Here is a 22,626-nt window from a genome sequence, read left to right as displayed (position 1 = left end):
ACACACACACACACACACACACACACACACACACACACACACACACACACACACACACACACACACACACACACACACACACACACAGACCACGGTCGCGCGCTCCAAGACACCAAGACACCAACCACCCACCGCCACAGAGGTTAGTCAAATTATAGGAGGATTTAACAGCTGAATGGACACACATGTATTTCCTCCTCTCTCCACCATGGGGCAGCGAAGACTCTCTGCTTCTCTGAAAACACATCCAGGTGTTCTGTGAAAAGACAATAAACCAATAAGAATCAGAATGTATTAACTGTGTGAACATGTTAACACTTTAAAACAACCTTTCCTTATAATAGTAAATTAATCATCCCCAAAATGTTTGTTAATGGTTATCGATTTAATTATTTTAAACTATACTATGAATAGTTAACAGATCAACAGAGCAAGTTATTAGTAAACTACTTAAAAACCTAAACTTATATGCCATATTTTACTATTTTGAAAATCATTTTAGAATAGTTCAACTAGCTGATCTACATCGACACGTTGTGAGTAGTAGTTGCTGGTAGATTGGCTACTTGAACTATTTAAAAATGTTTTTCAAAATAGTAAAAAATGGGAAAAGAGTTTAGGGATAAGGGGTAAGGTGGTGACCACATTGTCATCAGTGTTTTCCGATACAACATATCATTTGATTATTACATTTGATTATTTGATTAATTATTATAAGAATTTAAGCAGAAGACACATGATAATGTGAATTCACGCGACAGGCATGGTTTACCAGGCTAGTTGTTTCACTTCTTACACAAGCATGTTGTTTTGTGTATGTTGTATAGTTTTATACACTTTTATACATTAAAACAAAAGAAGTTTAGTAAAAAGAAAGTGGAAGTGAACCTGGGTGTGTGGGAGGAGTCTAAAGATTTTCTATTGTTGTCGGCACCAGAATACGACCTGATAGAAGAAGAAGAGAGACAGTTAAAACAGACACACAAATAAATCCTATGTACTGTATTGTGTGTATTTCTCCACAAAATGCATAAATGTACACACAATAACACAACAACATTAGGGTTCAGTCATCAGGGTCACATGTTGCATCAGAACTAATGAGAACATTTGACTCTTCTTTAGGACTAAATGTAACACTGATGTATTAAAGCTAATTGTGACAACATAGAACACACTTTGACCTCTAACTGGGTTGTCTAAACTGGTCTAAACCGGTTAAGGTTCTAAACCGATATAAACCAATTTAGGTTGTGGCTTTACATGTTTGTTTGTTTGTTTATTTGTTTGTTTATTTGTTTGTTTGTTTGCATTTCTGTGAGGGTTCCACATGTCATTTGATCCTCTGTTGATCTGACCTCATGTCTTCCACTGGTAGTATGATAATAAATTAAGCATGTTAATTAAACATGTTAATTAAACATGCTAATCACCTTGATTCTTCCACTGGTAGTAGATGAATCCAGACAGGAACAAGACCAGACCCAGAAACAGACCTGATGCTCCCATGGCCACCTTGTTCTTCACTGACTCTGGGATGGAGTCATCTGACAATACAAATATTATATTATATTAGTGGACCGCAAGGACCGGCAGTGCTCATATCAACCTGTATAATCAAAGACTCAGAGCACCTGCTCATATCAACCTGTCTAAACAAAGGCTCAGAGCACCTGTTCATATTAACCTGTGCTGCTTGATTTTATGCTGTATCCAACATGAAAGTTTATGCTGTATCCAACATGACAGCCATGTAAACAAACACACCATGTCATTTACAACTAAGCGTTGCTCTCAAGAATGTTTTTGAAAACATTTGAAGCGATAAATTGACAATGCAGTAACCATACATGTATACTATTTGATCAACACTTCCTTGTTTTCCGAGGCAACCGTGTCCTAGCCTGACTCCGCCACATGGAACAAGCTTGCGTCACATTTGTTTCACACGCTATTTCCATCTGGGACCCCGGTAGCAGAATTGATGCAAGACGGTGATTCCTTTTTTTCAAGCTACTTGGCAGGTGATTGGATGGGACCGTCTGTCTATCACCGTCTATCAACCAATCATATTGACGTGTCTACATAACGTATAGTACCTGCGCCAGCAATAGTTATTTTGTATACTATTCAACCATTATGAATCGTGAAAGAACTACAATGCATTAAGCGCTTCTCGATGGCGTCACATCCGGTCTCACCAAGATCCCGCCCCTAGCAGCCGCTGATTGGTTCGTACAAGCCGCTGTGCGGAGTATCTCTACTCTCTGAGCGAGCCCAGATGGAGGTTGTATTGTGAACCTGTGAAGTCAATACCGCCCCCATCTGGTGGAGTCAGGTTAACCGTGTCCGCCCTGCGCAACACTTATGGAACCAGTTCCAGGTCTCAAGACTGTTCTCATACGTTCAGCCCCTTCACTCCAGCAGCTTCTGACCCAAAAAAATCTATAAATGTCTTTGTACCTGCAGCCATTGCTCTAGTAAACAAAGATGATGTCCCTAATCTAGATACAACACTGAAACTTTAAGCAGGTCAGTGATTATGTGTGTAAAGCTCCGTCATCACCTCCTTATTATAACGTTTTAGAATGTTTTCAGCTCCGTCATCACCTCCTTATTATAACGTTTTAGAATGTTTTCATGTATTTGTCTTGTTTCTAATTTCTGGTGTCTGTATTATTGTCTTGTTTATAACTGGATTGCTGTGTTTCCTTTTTGTAAAACAAATGTACCTTCAGGTACAAATAGAGAACCATTGAACCCTTAAAACAGACTGTTGTGTAACAGTACAATACAGTAGAACACAGTAGAATACAGTAGATTATAGTAGAATGCAGTAGATTACAGTAGATTACAGTAGAGTACAGTAGATTACAGTAACTGACCCCAGTCCATCTTGATAGGCGCGGTCAGGCTGGGATGTTCCACCATGCATGTGATCTTCTCTCCTGATCTGTAACACACACACACACACACACACACACACACACACACACACACACACACACACACACACACACACACACACACACACACACACACACACACACACACACACACACACACACACACATTCCCTGTGATCAATAAAGATCTTATCTTATATTCCAGCTATAGGGTTGTTTGATTTACTGTAGTTCCCAGTTTGACGGTCTGTCTGTTCTCCATGTTTTTCAGCTGATGATACTCTTCAAAAAGCACAGCATGTTTTCTATCTGAGGAGGATGATCAGTACCTACGCACAGTGTGTGGAGAACCATGGTGCAGAGGGGACATAACGTTGCTGAGAGGGGGCACCACGGTGCAGAGGTGGTACCACGGTGCAGAGGGGGGACACCACGGTGCAGAGGTGGCACCACGGTGCAGAGGGGGGACACCACGGTGCAGAGGGGGGCACCACGGTGCAGAGGGGGCACCACTGTGCAGAGGGGGCACCACTGTGCAGAGGGGGCACCGCGGTGCAGAGGGGGGACACCAGTGTGCAGAGGGGGCACCGCGGTGCAGAGGGGGGACACCACTGTGCAGAGGGGGGACACCACTGTGCAGAGGGGGCACCACGGTGCCGAGAGGGCACCACATATTTTATTTAAATTTAAGATTAAAAACACAACTACAATTAGGCACCATAGCATTAGACCGTTATAGGCAATTAGATAAGCTTATCATCCCCATTGCAGAAAACATAGGTAGGCAAGAGGCTAACGAGATACGTACGTTATAGCGTATTCCTGTGTGTGTATTCATGTAGCGGTACTGGTAGTACCAGTAAAGGTGTGTATTTCTATGTATAGGTGTATATTAGGTGTGTACCTAGGTGTGTACTCCAGGTAGGAGTGGTACTGGTAGTACCAGTCTCCATCAGACAGCTCATCAGTAGAGGAGAGACCAGAGGTCAAAGTTTCTTCACCTCTCAGCCAGGTCACCAGGATCACTTTAGGATAGAAGTCGTAGCTGCTGCACCTCAGCATGTGAGTGTGTTTACCACCACCAGGGGGAGTCTCTGACTTCAGTCTCACTTTGGGCTCCACTGGATAAATAAGATTATTATTATTATTATTAGTAGTAGTAGTATTTGTATTAGTATTATTACTATTATTTTATACCAGTCATAGGAAAATGTCATTATCATTAATAATTGTATATCATCCAAATTAGATCCAAATGATCCAGAAAGCCGCAACACGCTTGGTCTTCAACCAGCCAAAATGTTCACGTTTCCCCCGTTCTCTTCTCCCTCCATTGGCTCCCAGTTGCTGAACACTGATGTTGGCCTACAAAGCAACCAAAGGTATGCACCCCCATATCTTCAAGCCTGATCCAACCCTGCAATCCCTCCCGCTCACTCAGATCAGCTAACACGGGGAAGCTGTCAGAATCTTCTCTAAAACACCCTGGACAACGCTCCACACGTCCTAGACTCTTCTCCCTTCTCTAAAACACCCTGGACAATGCTCCACACGTCCTAGACTCTTCTTCTCCCTTCTCTAAAACACCCTGGACAATGCTCCACACGTCCTAGACTCTTCTTCTCCCTTCTCTAAAACACCCTGGACAATGCTCCACACGTCCTAGACTCTTCTCCCTTCTCTAAAATACCCTGGACAACGCTACACACGTCCTAGACTCTTCTCTCTTCTCTAAAACACCCTGGACAACGCTCCACATGTCCTAGACTCTTCTCTCTTCTCTAAAACACCCTTGACGACGATCCACACATCCTAGACTCTTCTCCCTTCAACGCTCCACATGTCCTAGACTCGTTTCCCTTCTCTAGAACACCCTGGACAACGCTCCACACGTCCTAGACTCTTCTCCCTTCCCTAAAACACCCTGGGCAATGCTCCACACATCCTAGACTCTTCTCCCTTCTCGCTCCCAAACTGTGGAACAAACTCCCCATTGGAGTTAGAACTTCAGACTTTCTCCCAATCTTCCGCCGTAATCATAAGACTCACCTCTTCAGACTCCACCTTAGCCTGTAGCACTTGACCTAGCCTTGATGACCTTGATGTCTTACGCAAAGGTTAAAATGTAATTTAGATAGCATGTTATGTAGACAGATGCCAGGTCAGGTCGACGGGGTACAGGCTCCAGTTTGCAACAAGGTCCCCCGCTTTTGTGAAAATAATTTTCTTGGAAGCGAAAGGGGGGGGGGGGATACAACGGCAGTATAGCCAGGGGTGTGTGGGACCGCTGACAGCAGACCCAACACATAAACTGGACCTCCTGGCTGTGTTTCTGGCCATACGTCATTTTCTCCCGTTCCTGCGTGAGCGTCACATGTTGGTCAGAACAGACAACATATCAACGATGTGCTATATCAACAGGCAGGGAGGCGCGAGGTCTCGTATGCTGCACGAGCTAGCACACAGACTACTTATCTGGAGCGAACCACGACTGCTCTCTCTCAGAGCGTCACATGTGGCGGGACTCCAGAACAAGGGGGCAGATCTGCTATCCAGGGGGAAGCATACGTGGAATGGTCACTTCACCCCGTCATAGCAGAACTTATCTGGGCTAGTTTTGGGCGACCTCAGATAGATCTGTTTGCCTCACAAGACGACGCGAAATGTCGCTTGTTCTTTTCAGTGAGGGGGGCAGCACCTCTGGGCCTGGACGTGCTGGCACACGTGTGGCCCAGGACGTTGCTGTACGCTTTTCCCCTGCTGTCTCTCATCGCTCCTACACTCGAGAGAGTGAGGACGGAGGACTTGAGGATGATACTAGTGGCCCCAGCGTGGGGCCACATGCTCTCAGAAATCACTCCTCTACTACAGGATCGCCCTTGGCCGCTATCGTTACGCAGGGACATGCTAACGCAAGCGGGGGGAGAGATTTTCTGCCCACGCCCAGACGACCTGAGTCTCTGGGCTTGGCACATGAGCAGATGAACCTGGGCGCCGAGGGATTGCCTCAGGGTGTCATCGTGACCATACAGAATGCCAGGACCCTCTCCCTGCTTGCGTGTTATGGTGGGAAATGGCACAGGTTTGAGTTATGGTGTGAGAAAATCACACCATACCCTACTTGGCCCCGGTGGCTGTAATTTTGTCCTTTCTACAGGACCTAATAGACAGAGGCAGGGCTTTCTCCACGGTGAAGGTCTGTCTACCTGGCGGCCATCTCGGCCTGCCACTTAGGCCTGCGTGCCACTTAGTGCCACTTAGGCCTGCACGTAGGCCTGCGTGACGGTAGGTCAGAACCATCTGGTGAGACGGCTCATGAAGGGGGTGAGGCGCCTCCTACCAGTAGCTAAGTCCCTGGTACCGTCCTAGGATTTGGCCCTGGTGTTGGACGCCCTGTCCAGGGCGCCCTTTGAACCTCTGGGCCAGATCGATCTGCTACACTTAACACATTAACCGCCAAGAACGTAGTCCTACGGTTCGTTAAATCCAACTGTTAAACGCCGAGACCGTAGCCCTACGGTCCGGGTGCTTTTTCCTTTTTTCGATTTTTTTTTTTTCAATTTTCTACACGGACCATTTTCAGTGTAACACCACCGGAAGTCGAAACTATTTGCGATCCCGTTTTTCGTTTCCCGTCGGCCTCCATTCTAAGGCGCACACTAAAACTCCATTTTAGGGCCTTGTAGTTTTTTCTCCTCGCATTTCCCATGTTAACATAAACGGTCAGAACTCAAACATGGCTGCCCCGTTTGACACGTGGTCTTTTGCAGTAGACGCAGGCAGATCTCGGCGATATATGTAAACAAAGCAGAGCTCACTTTTTTGGATTTTAACAAGGTATATGGCGAAGTGAAAAAAACAAAAAACAACAAAAAAACCTTGGCACTGGTGAGTACATTCTGAGATTAGCCCTTGGCGGTGGATGTGTTAACACTTAAGACTGCGCTACTGATAGCCTTGGTCTCGGCCAAGAGGATCGGTGATCTCCACACACTATCAGTGCATGAGGAGTGCATGCAGTTCAGTGATGGGTCGACGAGGGTGGTGCTTAAACCCAAGCCTGGGTATATCCCCAAAAACCCTCTGATGCCCTGCACCCCTGTGACCTTGGCGGCGTTCCATTCGCCCACATTTTCGTCGCAGAAGGACGAGACTACAGTGGTTAGCACTTGAGAATGGCAGTAATACCATCTGAGTGCCTCTGTGGTGCCACAGAGGTGCCACTACTACTTGGTGGTGCCGCATTTGACACCTTTTTTTAAGGTGTAGTGTGGCTGAACGGCCACCATGTGGCACATGTGAGTTCATGAGCTCTACAGTACAGTATTAGCAACAGGGGAAGGGTGAATGCATTTAAAGTTAATGTTATTTTTATTTTTTGTAAACATAGAAAATAAGGGAATGAGTCCTTAGGATGAATTGAAAGTAGCAATTATTTCTTTAAACACAACTGTGTTTCATGGTGGAAGAAGTGCACAGACATTTTACTTAAGTAAAAGTAGCAATACCACAATATAAGAATACTCTATTTTATATTTACTTATTTTTAAATATACTTACCAAAAGCTAATGTTCTACAATGTTTGAAATTAGCCGATCTAGCTTGTAGATCGGCTATTTTCAAATGGCTGTGGTATAACATAGGGCTAAAGTGGTTAATATGTATGTTTTATTATATAACAATTTATATCTGCAGAGTAACTAAAGTTTTCAAATAATTGTAGTAGTGGAGTAAAAGTACACTATTTGCCTTTGCAGGCGTTGTGGAGTAGTAAGTGAAAGTGCACTAATACTCCAGTACAGTAAAAAGAAAACACTTCATCATTTTCCCCAAGATTCTATGGAACCCAAGCGAGATTCGTACCCCGTCCTCTCACCTTTCAGACACATCTGACTAACCGCTATGCTATCAGTTCAGTTGACAAAATGGCTGTATGTGATGAGAAGACACTACACACAGAATGGGGCATCTAACTTCCAGCTGAACCAGTGCTATGTTACTTGAGTAAAAGTACAAAGGTATTGGCATCAAAATATACTTAAAGTACCAAAAGCTAATGTTCTACAATGTTTGAAAGTAGCCGATCTAGCTTGTAGATCGGCTATTTTCAAATGGCTGTGGTATAACATAGGGCTAAAGTGGTTAATATGTATGTTTTATTATATAACAATTTATATCTGCAGAGTAACTAAAGTTTTCAAATAATTGTAGTAGTGGAGTAAAAGTACACTATTTGCCTTTGCAGGCGTTGTGGAGTAGTAAGTGAAAGTGCACTAATACTCCAGTACAGTAAAAAGAAAACACTTCATCATTTCCCCCAAGATTCTATGGAACCCAAGCGGGATTCGTACCCCGTCCTCTCACCTTTCAGACACATCTGACTAACCGCTATGCTATCAGTTCAGTTGACAAAATGGCTGTATGTGATGAGAAGACACTACACACAGAATGGGGCCTCTAACTTCCAGCTGAACTAAAAAACAACAACAACATCAATGACCAAAAAAAATGAAGATTAACCATCCAATTCATACTTGATCATTTTTCCCCTTTGTTTTAATGTTGTTCGAGCAAACAGATGTTTAAAATCATCTTCTTCTGTTGGCCTCTTCCTGTGAGTTCAAATTAAATAACTTCTGTAACTGTTTTGGCAACCTTTGTTGCCTGCTTTGTACACGACTAATAATGTTCGTAGCTCAATTAAATCCATTATTTTCAACAAACCTGATAAAATAAAAAGTCTGTTAGTATGTGCTCTGAAATCCTCTTTGTAAATAATTCCAGACATTTGAGGTAAGGGGGGAGGGGATCTTGTAGTGAATTGATCTAATGTACCAAGCCAAAACAGGTTATGCTAATGCACAGGCTGTCTGATCTCACAAGAACATGGGCTTCACAGTGAAACACATCACAGCAAATGAATACAGTACAGTATTGTCCTGCTTTAAGACATTTTATTCAAGAGGCACTGCATAAAAAAGTGTCATACAATACACAAGTAAGTACAGTGGCATAAAAAAACATCATACTGTATTAATTGCAGTCAGTCAATGTCACCTTGCAAAAGATACATCAGACTTACTAACATCCCACCAGAGAGAATTAGATGCATTTAGGGTTGACCTGAAAAAGGCAGTTGATGCCCAGTTAGTAGGCTACTGGAGACAGAGAGAGAGGGGGGGCTTGAGCTAGTGCAGAGACAGAGAGCATTGCTTCACAGAGAGACACAGCTGAACGACAGAAAGCATGCAATAGAGCAGAGAGTATCCCAACATGATGACAAAGACCTAAATATATATACCTATATATTTTTTTCATTGCGTTTTGCAAGGTGACATTGACTGACTGCAATTAATACAGTATGATGTTTTTTTATGCCACTGTACTTACTTGTGTATTGTATGACACTTTTTTATGCAGTGCCTCTTGAATAAGATGTCTTAAAGCAGGACAATACTGTACTGTATTCATTTGCTGTGATGTGTTTCACTGTGAAGCCCATGTTCTTGTGAGATCAGACAGCCTGCGCATTAGCATAACCTGTTTTGGCTTGGTACATTAGATCAATTCACTACAAGATCCCCTCCCCCCTTACCTCAAATGTCTGGAATTATTTACAAAGAGGATTTCAGAGCACATACTAACAGACTTTTTATTTTATCAGGTTTGTTGAAAATAATGGATTTAATTGAGCTACGAACATTATTAGTCGTGTACAAAGCAGGCAACAAAGGTTGCCAAAACAGTTACAGAAGTTATTTAATTTGAACTCACAGGAAGAGGCCAACAGAAGAAGATGATTTTAAACATCTGTTTGCTCGAACAACATTAAAACAAAGGGGAAAAATGATCAAGTATGAATTGGATGGTTAATCTTCATTTTTTTTGGTCATTGATGTTGTTGTTGTTTTTTAGTTCAGCTGGAAGTTAGAGGCCCCATTCTGTGTGTAGTGTCTTCTCATCACATACAGCCGTTTTGTCAACTGAACTGATAGCATAGCGGTTAGTCAGATGTGTCTGAAAGGTGAGAGGACGGGGTACGAATCCCGCTTGGGTTCCATAGAATCTTGGGGAAAATGATGAAGTGTTTTCTTTTTACTGTACTGGAGTATTAGTGCACTTTCACTTACTACTCCACAACGCCTGCAAAGGCAAATAGTGTACTTTTACTCCACTACTACAATTATTTGAAAACTTTAGTTACTCTGCAGATATAAATTGTTATATAATAAAACATACATATTAACCACTTTAGCCCTATGTTATACCACAGCCATTTGAAAATAGCCGATCTACAAGCTAGATCGGCTACTTTCAAACATTGTAGAACATTAGCTTTTGGTACTTTAAGTATATTTTGATGCCAATACCTTTGTACTTTTACTCAAGTAACATAGCACTGGTTCAGCTGGAAGTTAGATGCCCCATTCTGTGTGTAGTGTCTTGTCATCACATACAGCCATTTTGTCAACTGAACTGATAGCATAGCGGTTAGTCAGATGCGTCTGAAAGGTGAGAGGACGGGGTACGAATCCCGCTTGGGTTCCATAGAATCTTGGGGGAAATGATGAAGTGTTTTCTTTTTACTGTACTGGAGTATTAGTGCACTTTCACTTACTACTCCACAACGCCTGCAAAGGCAAATAGTGTACTTTTACTCCACTACTACAATTATTTGAAAACTTTAGTTACTCTGCAGATATAAATTGTTATATAATAAAACATACATATTAACCACTTTAGCCCTATGTTATACCACAGCCATTTGAAAATAGCCGATCTACAAGCTAGATCGGCTACTTTCAAACATTGTAGAACATTAGCTTTTGGTAAGTATATTTAAAAATAAGTAAATATAAAATAGAGTATTTTTATATTGTGGTATTGCTACTTTTACTTAAGTAAAATGTCTGTGCACTTCTTCCACCATGAAACACAGTTGTGTTTAAAGAAATAATTGCTACTTTCAAAGCCCACTGAGTGCAATTTACCAAAATACTTCTTGATAATATAACCCATACAATTATTTGTTTCACTTCTCAACAAGTTCAGCTTCAATTGCAGCCTCTGTTGACTGGAAGCAGCCCTGTCTCAAATAGACACAACATGCCTGTGTCTGGGCATTAGTTGCTCTCTACCGCCATCTAGTGGCACCACAGAGAAAAAAGCGGTACCGCAAAAGTAGGTGGTACCAGAGAGGCGCCAGAGGGGTGCCACCCCTGACACTCTGAAGGTACAACCACTGTACATCATCTCTGCCCAGTGAGGGCACTGAAGATGTATATGGATAGATCCATGGCTTCTAGGAAGTCGGATCAGTTATTTGTGTCATGGGCACCGCGATTGCGGGGTCGGACCATTTCCAAGGAAACACTCTACCACTGGGTAGTTCATGCCATTCAGTTGGCCTACTCCAGTAGTGGCACGTTGCCCCCAGAAGGAGTGTGGGCGCATTCCACCAGGGGAATGGCTGCATCTTGGGCCTTGTTTAGAGGAGTCTCTATCGAGGCTATATGTGATGCTGCTAGCTGGGCCTCGCCCAGCACATTTGTGAGGTTCTTTAGTTTGGATGTCACTGCACCCTCGGTGGCGCATACAGTCCTAAACGTGGCCACCAGGCTCTAGGCAGTACCCTGAAGGGGGGCAGCCTCTGGGACACTGTTGAGAGTTTCTCTACTCAGGCCCTATGGTGTGCCGCCGACCAAGCTTTGCCTCTGACCTTGGTAGGTTTCTACGGGTGAGGCGTGACTGCGCCCTAGGGAGCGCACTTGTTCCCACGCGTGGCCTCCAGGCACCGGACGGTACCTGAGGCTGTGACCTCTGACTTCGGGATAACAATACGGGAGTTTATCTATTGAATATAAAACTATAGGTTACTGACGTAACCCCGGTTTTATGATATTGGGAGCTAGGGTTTCTCCCAAAACACCCTTCTTGTTAGGCGAACGAGAAGAAAACTGTTATCTTGAAAAGGAGGAAGTAGATGCATCCTGGATATTTGTTACCACGGAGGGCGGGACCTCCGGACAGGAAGTCATCTAAAGTCCAGCCAATCAGAGTATTGCCTGGAGTGTATCAAGTAATGCTATGCTCCCATAGGCGAAACCCTCGCTCCCTATATCATAAAACCGGCGTTGCGTCAGTAACCTATAGTTCTTGGTTCACCTGTGATCCTACATTACTATGTCTATGCATTTTATGTTTTACCTTGTGTTTTCCTTGGTTACTGTAAATCGCTCTGGATTAAGAGCGTCAGATAAATGCCTAAATTGTAAATTGTAACTGTCAGTGTTTGGCCACCAGATGGCATCAGAGAACAACGTTGGTCTACAGTTTTCTACAGCGTAGAATGCATTTATATAATGTAATTTATACATTAAATAATTCACAGTTACACAGTGCTTTACTTAAACAACAATAATCCAAGCAATTTAATTTAATGAAAATTTCTCAGCAGATTAAGGAATGTTTTATAATCATTATAAGATCAATATTAACACAATTAATCATCTCTAAATAGAATCATTTATTATGATTTCATGTTATAGTTTATGAGGTGATGAGTGTTGAGTGCTGCTCTGAGATCAGCTCACCTCTCTTGTTCAGAACATTGCGGTAGTAGTAGCCCTCAATGTTGTGTTTGCAGAATGACTCTCGGTCTGCTCTCATCCTAGCCAGTGCGTCAGGATCTTTATTGCAGCGCTCTGCGTTCTTCACACCAAGCTCAGTGTGTCCAACAAACTGATCTACTCTGCTGTCCCACCTGATGATCTCGTCATCATCGAAATTAGATGACCATATGTACTGTATGTCCGTCAGCTCACTGGAGTTAAACACACAGCGTTCAGCCTCATAGTACGCATATCCATCTGGAAATAGACAATTAAAAATGTCATTAATGTAACTTTTATTATCATCTGTATAATAATAATAATAATAATAATAATAATAATAATAATAATAATAATAATAAACGTTATTTATATAGCACCTTTTTAAACTATGCTACAAAGTGCTCAACAACATAAAATCAAACAGTGAATCAAAGATCATAGACAATTACAGCAATACAAACAACACATAACAACAGTATCAGTGAGTATAGATGCTGCTCTGAGGGTAACAAGGCCTTTCTATAAAAATGGGTCTTTAATTGAGTCTGGCGGTGGGCATTATGTGCCAACTGCAGGCGGTGTATGGATCCTTTGCTGAGAGTGGAATATAGGGCGTTACAATAGTCCAGGCGAGATGAAATTAGGGCATTAATAACTTTGTGAAGATTAGGAGTGGAAAGGACTGGGCGGATTCTGTGAATGTGGAAGAAGCAGGTACGAACCACGTTTTTTACCTGAGCCTCAAGACGGAGGTCAGAGTCCAGTAATACGCCCAGATTTCTAGCTACTGGTGTGACATTGGCTGACATGGAGTCAAGACTGTTGTGTAAGTGGGATCTGGAGGTGAGAGGGCCGAACAGGAGAATTTCTGATTTGTTTGTATTGAGTTGGAGGAAATTGGCAGACATCCAGTTTTGTAGGTCGGCCAAGTAGGCCTTAAGGGAAGATTAATTACCTCTAACCCCAGTTGGGGTTAGAGGTGTTGAGTGGCAGGTACAGTTGGGTATCACCTGCATAACAGTGGAAATGAATGTTGTGTTTACAGATTGTTTGACCTAAGGGAAGCATGTAAATAGAGAAAAGTAGAGGACCAATAATTGATCCTTGTGGGACACCGTAAATGAGGGGGGCGGAGGAAGAGGTGGTATTACCTATCTCTGTATAATATCAACACTAGGCTAACTGTTCCTCATCGACCAAATATGTCACTACATAAAGTCTAAAATAGGTTCAGGCCTGTGAAATCTGGCATTAAAATGTTTTGAATGTATATTATCTTAAATACGATGTGATTGAGCAACCAGTTAAGTTGTGTTTCTCTATGTGTCCAGTTGTCTAGCGTGGCTGAGTAAACCAGGACTCTGTCTGTCTGTCTGTCTCTGTCAGACCCCATCATGTATTTCCAGGATAACAGAGATAACACTTGCAGAAAGGATGTTATTTTGAGAGCGAAATGCCCCACACTATGAATACATTTTGATATGTTTTTTTTTTATGGTAACTGTTATATAATCGTTTTATCTTGGATTTTGACAGGATTCATGTCTTTTTAATTGAGAACCCAAATAAAGAAATATTAGTGTGTTTGTGTGTGTGTGTGTGTGTGTGTGTGTGTGTGTGTGTGTGTGTGTGTGTGTGTGTGTGTGTGTGTGTGTGTGTGTGTGTGAAAACACATTAACAGACAGTTGTAAATGATGAACTGTCTTCACTTTACTATAGGGCACATAATAACATGTACTAAGGATTTATAGATACTTTAGGAATGTTTTACAAAGCATATGTTAAACATGAACAAACACATTAACAGACAGTTGTAAATGATTTACTGTCTTCACTTTACTATAGGGCACATACTAACATGTACTAAGGATTTTTATTACACGGCTTGGTTGAATGCTCGATTCTGATTGGTCAGTCATCGGTCATTATTTCTGGATAATGACCGATGAGCTCTATAACGGACCGCTGTGTAATCAGAGACTCAGAACACCTGCTCATGTCAACCTGTGCTGCTTGGTTTTATGCTTTATCCAACATACAACAAACAATGTCATTTACAACTAAACGTTGCTCTCAAGAATGTTTTTGAAAACATTTGAAGTGAGAAATAGACGATGCAATAACCGAGAAGTCATTCTATTTGATCCACTGCGCTTCCTTGTTTATCGTGGCACAACAACGGGGGAATACCAAAACGCTCGCCCCAAAACACAGTCGCCCCGGGGCAAATCCGGCGGTATTACAGGCAAATCGGCAGTAAATAGAATGGGGGGCGAGTGTGTTTTGGGGCGAGTTTTTTTCCATTTCGTCATTTGTTTTTGCGAGGCGAACTTGTCCGCCCAGCCCAATACTTATGGAATACTTTCATTGCCGTAAGCAAGGAAATACTTCGTTTTGTTGTTACTTTTGGGTAAATGTATTTATGTATTTATTAAGTAGCCGTGTAATAAGCGGGATAATGCATGGGGAGGTCGCCCTTCAGGGCGATTAATCGCCCTGTCGGGCTTTAAATTTCAATAATGACTACCTCCCCATGCATTATCCCTTGCATAGATACTTTAGGAATGTTTAACAAAGCATATGTTAAACATGAACAAGCTACCAATAGCTTGTATATATTATGTAACATCAGTTACAAATGATTTAATAATCATTTACAGATGTATTATACATGGCTTATTCATGAATAGTTTTACTACTTACTAATACCTTTATAGATGATTTGTAACCGTAGTTATAAACGTTTAATCATTTACGAATGTCAATAAACAGGTTGTTAATGATTTGTTAATAGTCTACAAACTGCTTATAAACGTTTATAAATGCTTTAGAATGGGTCGTTACAAATGATTTAATAATCATTTACAGATGTAGATAAATGGCTTATTCATGAATAGTTCATTACTTACTAATACTTTATACATTATTTGTAACTGTAGTTATAAAGGTTTTAGTAATCATTTACAAATGTCAACAAACAGGTTGTTAATGATTTGTTAATAGTCTAAAAACTGCTTATAAACGTTTATAAATGCTTTATAACGGGTCATTATTGTAAAGTGCTACCGACTACTCTTATGGAAAATGCCGCTGGCCACTCAAAAATCCAAGATGGCGACCATTTTTTTCAAGATGGCCACCACCTTAGTGGAGCAGATAGTGATTTAATCTTTCAGGTTTTGATACAAGGATGAACTTTGGCACACAAACTGTAAGGGCCACTCTTATGGAAAAAGGCACTGGCCACTCAAAAATCCAAGATGGCAACCATTTGTTTAAAAATGGCCCCCACCTTAGCAAAGCAGATAGTGATATAATCTTTCATTTTTTTTAATTTTCATCGATTTTTGCAGCCTTGGCCATTGGTAAGTGCCTCTGAGATTTCAGCAGCTTCAGCGGCTTGAGAGAGAGAGCCAATCCTACGTCTACCTCAAAAGTCAGGAACACATCTGCCATTTCTGTAAGGCTTAAGTTCAGGGATCTCTGCCATCAGTTTTTCCTTTAGTCTGGTAGAGTTGACAGTAGGTGAGGTTACACCCAGTTGCTCCAGACGCTGCTGGCACAGGTTGCTCATATCTGCGAGACGGAAGCAGGACCATCGGAACTGAGACTGGATTCTACAATGTAGTTGACCAGTTCTGAGAGAACCAGGGGAAGAAGGTCTGGTTCTCGTTCACTCTCAGATGACTCTTTTTTAAGGGCTTTTAGGTGGGATCTCTCGCTGTTGTAGTGACCAGAAAGACTTGCACAGTGGTATTTCAGCTCCTGTGCTATGGCATCGCCACCACTCAGTTTAGTCAATAGTTTGCCATCATGTAGTGTCTGGGCACATTCATGTGGTCTGTTGTTCAGGTTCATTGTCATTACCTCTCTTAGGTCAGATTCAGGGGATATTTTATCACAAAATATGCAAGCCAGACTATCATGACTGGTTCTACGGCGGTTTGTGTGGCCTTCATCTATTTCACTACTTTGAGCATCTGACTGTCTCTTCCTCGCACAATCTAATTTGGCGTTGTTGAACATTAGTCGACAACTTGTGTGACACTTGGCCTGGTTTCTTCTCAAAGTAGCTTCTATGCCACCACCTTCATCCAGCCTTGCTGGGTTCAGGATCATTGGCATTTGATTGATCTCACGAAAGAGTGGAACATTGGTGGCAAGCATGGTGTAGCCATCATGTTGAGGAACATGATGGGTTGGTGGTGATGCTAGGTCATCATTATTTTGTCTATCTGACAAAGACAACATTTCTTCCAATCAGTTTGCCTGTTGGCTAACATTGGATTTGCGTTTGCCATTTTTTGGTGGATTGATTTCTGATTAAGGCCGAGGGGCTATCCTTTTACCAACTTAATCAAAGTGATACTGCACATTCAGGTATGGGATACAACTAGGTTCGGGTGACCTACACCTAGCCCGATCATTCATCCAGTGCCATGTAAGTCCTGTGTGATCTGTTCACCTTCCAGGTAAGTATACATGCACAAGTCATGAATAGTCCCGCTTACCCTTGGCTCGGCTCTCCCGCGCTGGCACACCCTGTCAATTCAGGCACGGCTATCTAACTACATCTAACTATTACTAGCTAATTGACCGGGGCTGTTAGACAGTATTTGGGACACTGATAAGATATACTATTACTACAGTATAAGTAAAGCTAGATCAGCTGACACTGAACCCCATGCTGAGTTACACAGAAGTGATGCCACCATTGTGCCCTGGTTGTGCAATGACATTCACTCTATTATAATAAGCTATATAAGACATAATGGTACAACTCCTGGAAGTCATCTTGAAAAATGGCAGCCATTTTGAATTGTTTGGGTGGCCAGCTCCCCTTTTCATAAGAGTGGACCTTGAAGAGTATTTGTGCCAAATATCATCCTTGTATCACAACCTGAAATATTATATCACTAGCTGCTTCACTATGGTGGTGGCCATTTTGAAAAAAATGGTTTCCATCTTGGATCTTTGAGTGGCCAGCACCTTTTTCCATAAGATCGGCCCTTACAGAGTATGTGTGCCAAATGTTGTCCTTGTATCACAACCTGAAAGATTATATCACTAACTGCTCCGCTAAGGTGGTGGCCATCTTGTAAAAAATGGTCGCCATCTTGGATTTTTGAGTGGCTAACAGGTTTTATCAAAAGAGCACTACCTAAGGAGTTTGTGTGCCAATTTTGGTGCTTGTATCCAGAAGTGAACGATTCGCCAGTAATTCGCAATTAATCTGCCCCACTATTGGAAGCTAATTAGATAACAATATAATAGTTAACTAGAAAATGTGCTCCTCGGAGCACAAGTCTCCGCCAGCAGACCATTTCTATTTTAATCTGCATTAGCCTACCTGTGCTATTTTAATATGCATTACCGTGGATTGCCTTTTGTCTGCCTCTTGGCAAGCCAACAAGTTTCATGAAGGCAATACGTTGACTTACCAACCTTTCCTCTAACGGGTGCAAATCCTGCAGTTCTCGGGGTATGGCATCCAGTAATAAGTTGTTAGCCCAAGCCTGTGTAGGGAGTTTCCCCATTTTAATGTAGCGATGACATGTGTGGCAGATCCAAGTGTTGTTTTGCTTGATTGCAGTTGGGTCTTTGTCCAGGTGACTTACAGTATCTGTTGTTGCTGTGTACTTTGCAGGTTTTAACTTTACCACTGTTTCTCTGTGGAGCATTCGTTCACAGGAGAAACAGACATAATTAGGTCCACTTTCTCACATCTTCATTAAGAATGCGGCACCAGCATCATCAACTTGAACGTCTTCTAGTTCTTTAAGTGATCTGTAGCGTCTCCTCTTACTGGTGTAATGTGCTCGTTGATGTTGTCTTTCATCTATTGAATACTGTGACCAGTGCCTTCTTTTCCTTTCTATGTTCTTTACAGACTCTTGTACTTTTTCTTCCAGAGAATGTAGCAATCTTTGCTGTGTCATGTTGTCAGCATTTGTGGCTCGTCTTCGTTTTTTGTCATTTAGGGATTCAAGTGCTCTTTGTCTCTGTTTCTTAGCTTTGGCCTTCTGCTGTCGGCATTGCGCCTTTGCTTCTTCATGAGGTTTCAGACGATGTTTTCCTGCTTCTTCAGTTTGCGTAATGAGAGTTAGTTGCATTGTGTGATCACAGCTGTGATCTCTGTTTGTACTGGAAAGTCCTGTTCCTGATTGATCCTGTCTAAGCTATTGATTACCTCACTTCGAAAAACATAAAGTTTTTCGAAATGACAAACATGTTCAATCAGCCAAGCTAACATGTCCAATGTTAGCTCACAAACATGTCCAATGTTAGCTTGGCTGATGGCACTGATGTCACTTTGAACAGTGTTTCAAAGTGACACACCTATTTATAGGGCTCTATTTCGTCATGCGTCTCGCTGGCCAATCAAAGCACACCCTTTCAACATATTGTCACGTGTCACGTGATGCTTGACCAATGTTAGCTTGGCTAGGGGGGGGACACACACAGCGGGACGGGAACGAAAACATACTCTCCACCATGCCTTCGGCCTGGCGGAGACAATGAGTGGGGCCACTCAACCCCCCTCCTCCCCAAAGCTAGCTACATTTACAGCAGGAAGCCACATGGGCGCTTCACAGAACTGATTCAGTTCTGCGCGTTCATGTATGAAAAACATACGGTTATCATTTATGCGAGTTTATAACAACAAATCCTTGTAGTAACGAGGTTAACCTGCTATCTAATATTGTTGACATACCAGAAAGAGCCCATCAGACCAAAACAATGTTGTCAGGCACTGACACTTTTAACCATATTAACACATACAAATGGCAAATGGTACACTTTAGATCCATAAGAAAACGGTACAAAATTAGACCAATCACACTCACATAATCTCTGCTAAATCTATCTGTGCTGTTTTTCATTTTTTGCCTAATGAAATATTCAATCAAACAAAAAGTGTGTCTCATTTACTCCTCCGCCTAGCATAAATGCGAAACTCAGAGGTCACTCATTATCTCCAGCCCCTCCTCCTGCGTATCAGATATGCTTCCTCAGACCTTTTTTTTTAGTATACGCTTAAAAAAAAAAGATCTGCACGGTAGTTGTACCATCTACACCTCACCTACTAATACTAATGCATATATTTGTAAATTCAAGCATCTTGAGCACATATTTTTACTGAAAATAAATATTATTTAGAAAGTATTTCACCATAAAAAAAACATAAATGCTTAATATACATATTTAAACATTTGCATGAATGTTAAATATATTCAACCGTTTTAGTTAATAACTATTGTGTTATTAGTATTCATGTACCTTTCACTGGTGGTTTCTTCAAGGCAGTGCGAACGATGTTCAGCTGGCCTTTGCAGCGCTCCCGATCATGCAAAGCATATTCATAAGCTCCTGTGAAGGTGATATGATCTACAAAAGGAGGCTGAGGCTCCACCATCTTCCCTTTGTTGTAGTCCGCGTAGAACAACACTTCACCATCCAGTGCAAACATCCACTCGTGATATGAATCTGTGTCTGAACAGCTAAAGAGTTTAAACTGCTCATGGAACACTGGAAATAAAACAAAGATGAAACTAAATTCAACAACAAACTTCTTCACCGTGACAATAACACATAATCATCATGTTAAACAATCATGTTTGGTTCTTATATGAAGTGCAAGGTTGGATATTAAAAGTAGCTTCCTGTCAAACGTGTTTTTTTTATGTATTGTGAAAGTAATTCATACGGAATGATGTATTTCATGATGTCACAACAACAGTTCCTAACATCTGTTTTAATGTTTATGTATTTGGACCAACATTCAGATCCAATATTGTATATACAGGTAGTAAAAGGAGGGTGTGTGTGCGTGCGTGCGTGCGTGCGTGCGTGTGTAACTGGTCATTTGTTTGTATTGTGCATTGTTCATATTTGGTTTTATATAATAACAGTAGATATAAATGTATATATTATACAATAATATAAATATAATGTACTTACTTCCTGGGATCGCTTTGACATGAAGTAAAGAGGAGAGAATGAGGAGGGTGGCTGTAATCCTCATCATCACTGATCAAAACTGAACTGAATTTAACAGATGAGAATAAACAGATCAGAATAAACAGATGGGAATATAAATAGATGTTTACTGAAAGAGAAGTTCTGGAGTCTGAATGAGAAGCTGCCCTTACGCGTCTGATATCTGGTCTAGAGGGGCGGGTTCAAAATCTCTGGGAAAAAAAATCTGTAGGATCCCATTGTTTCACCGATCTGTCCGTGAGCCCCCGCCCCGCGCCCCTCCTCCTCCCCCAATGTGCAGCATTGAGAGCCCTGATGTCACAACATTTGGAGCGACGCCCACTGCACACTGGTTGGTTGGGGAAATGAAAGGTTGACTCCCACTTCCTATGCCAGGCTGGTCCAGGCTCTTATGTTTGAGCAAAACGCGAAGGAAAATAAAAGCCTGGAGATCGAGGCTAGAACGAGAATGAAGGGAGACTTGTTCTGTAGTTTAGAAGAATCAGCCAATCAGATTAAAGATATGATGTTACATCATCTGTTTCCAGGAAGACGATGGTCAGGACTATTGCACATATCATGAACAGTATAGCATGAAGAACAAAGTCATCCCAAATCCTATACTTCCAGCGGCGGGAGTCCGCAGGAACATTGCAGCGGATGGTGGTGTTGGTCCTCCTCCCGGGGGACAACATGACGACAGGACCCCAAACCCGCAAGGGAGGGTCCAGTCCGATCACAGCACCCCATCCAATGCACTCATGCGCTGTCGGAGACCATTTCTAATGGGAACCTTCAACGCATGTACCGTGAGAGAAGAAGCTAGATTGGTGGAGCTAGCACACTGTGCCGAGGAAAGGGGGCTGGAGATCCTGGGAATCCAGGAACACAGAAGAGTACACACTGATGACCGGATCGTGTACCGCAGAGTGGAGAGATGCACGTTCATCACTGCATCTGCGTGGCGAAACGAGGCCCAGGCTGCAACGGGGGGCGTAGGGCTAATGCTGGGTTCTCGGGCGCGTAAGGCTCTCCGTCGGGTTTACCATTACACCGATAGGATCCTTATCGCAGAGTTCTGTGGCAACCCAGTAACAACAGTCATGGTTGTGTACTCGCCCACCAACGTGGCACCATCTGTGGAGGTGGAGGAGTTCTATGAGGACCTCACAACAGCGGTCCGAGATGTCCCAGCGCACAACTTCCTGGCAATCCTGGGCGACTTCAACGCAAGGATGGGACCAGAGGACATTTCATTCCCATACCACGACTCTACCAACCGCAATGGCGCATACCTCACTGCCCTTCTTATGGAACACGAGCTTCTGGCAGCGAACACCATGTTCCAGAAAAGAAGAGGCAAGAGATGGACCTTCAAAGACCGAGCCTCAGGTAGAATGTGTCAGCTGGACTACATACTGGTGAGACAAAAGTGGAGGAACTCCATCCTGAATGCTGAACCGTACAGCACGTTCAGCTCTGTGGGCTCTGATCACCGCGTGGTCTCCATGAGAGTGCGACTGAGCCTCAGGGTCCCCAAGCCTAGCCCCAAGATCCGGCACGACTGGAAGGCATTCAGAACCGATCCTGGCCTTCAAACCAGGTACACGGAGGAGGTTAGGAAACGCTTTCGGCAGCTGGATAAGGGAGCGGATCCCAGCACCGAATACAGGAGATTCGTTGCTGCGAATGAGGAAGCGACCAGGCTGTGTGTGCCTGTGCTGGACAGAGCTAGAACCTCCCTGCGGTCCAAACATCCGGAGGTCGTAGCAGCACGGCGTAGGGTGGAGGATGCACACCTCAACTTTGAGCGTGAACCAACTGTGGAGAGACGTGGGTTACTGAATGAAGCCAAACAGTTTCTGTTCAGTACGTATGACACCATCAAAGGGGAGGAACTGATGGAGAGTGTGCGAAAAGTGCAGGCAGCACAAGGCGAAAAGCAGTATGGGGAGGCCTGGAGGGTTATCAATGAGATGACTGGGCGGAAGAGGTCTAAGGAGGGACAGGTGGAGGGACACAGTCCAGAGGAGAGGGTGGTGACTTGGTTCAGCCACTTCCAAAGGCTGCTAGGCACATCGGCAGGCAGAGCAGAGGAAAATATACAAGTCTTCCTCAAGCACCT

General features: G+C 42.8%; 1 protein-coding gene across 1 annotated transcript; it reads right to left on the bottom strand.

The window, feature by feature from the left end:
- Positions 1-136: 136 nt before the first annotated feature.
- Positions 137-20,622, bottom strand: LOC311050993 (H-2 class II histocompatibility antigen, E-S beta chain-like). The gene is made up of 8 exons (XM_084065289.1): positions 20,484-20,622; positions 19,803-20,051; positions 12,501-12,776; positions 3,811-4,027; positions 2,886-2,953; positions 1,434-1,547; positions 889-945; positions 137-256 (listed from the first exon to the last, which is right to left on the bottom strand). Exons 1-7 carry the CDS (start codon positions 20,548-20,550, stop codon positions 908-910), a joined length of 1,029 nt encoding a protein of 342 aa, XP_083921415.1. The 5' UTR covers positions 20,551-20,622; the 3' UTR covers positions 137-256; positions 889-907.
- Positions 20,623-22,626: the final 2,004 nt, after the last annotated feature.

The sequence above is a fragment of the Gymnoscopelus microlampas genome (assembly GCF_963454915.1).
Source record: "Gymnoscopelus microlampas genome assembly, chromosome: 8".
Taxonomy (NCBI): domain Eukaryota; kingdom Metazoa; phylum Chordata; class Actinopteri; order Myctophiformes; family Myctophidae; genus Gymnoscopelus; species Gymnoscopelus microlampas.
The sequence above is the reverse complement of the archived record's forward strand: the minus strand, read 5'-3'. Positions and strand labels throughout refer to the sequence as shown.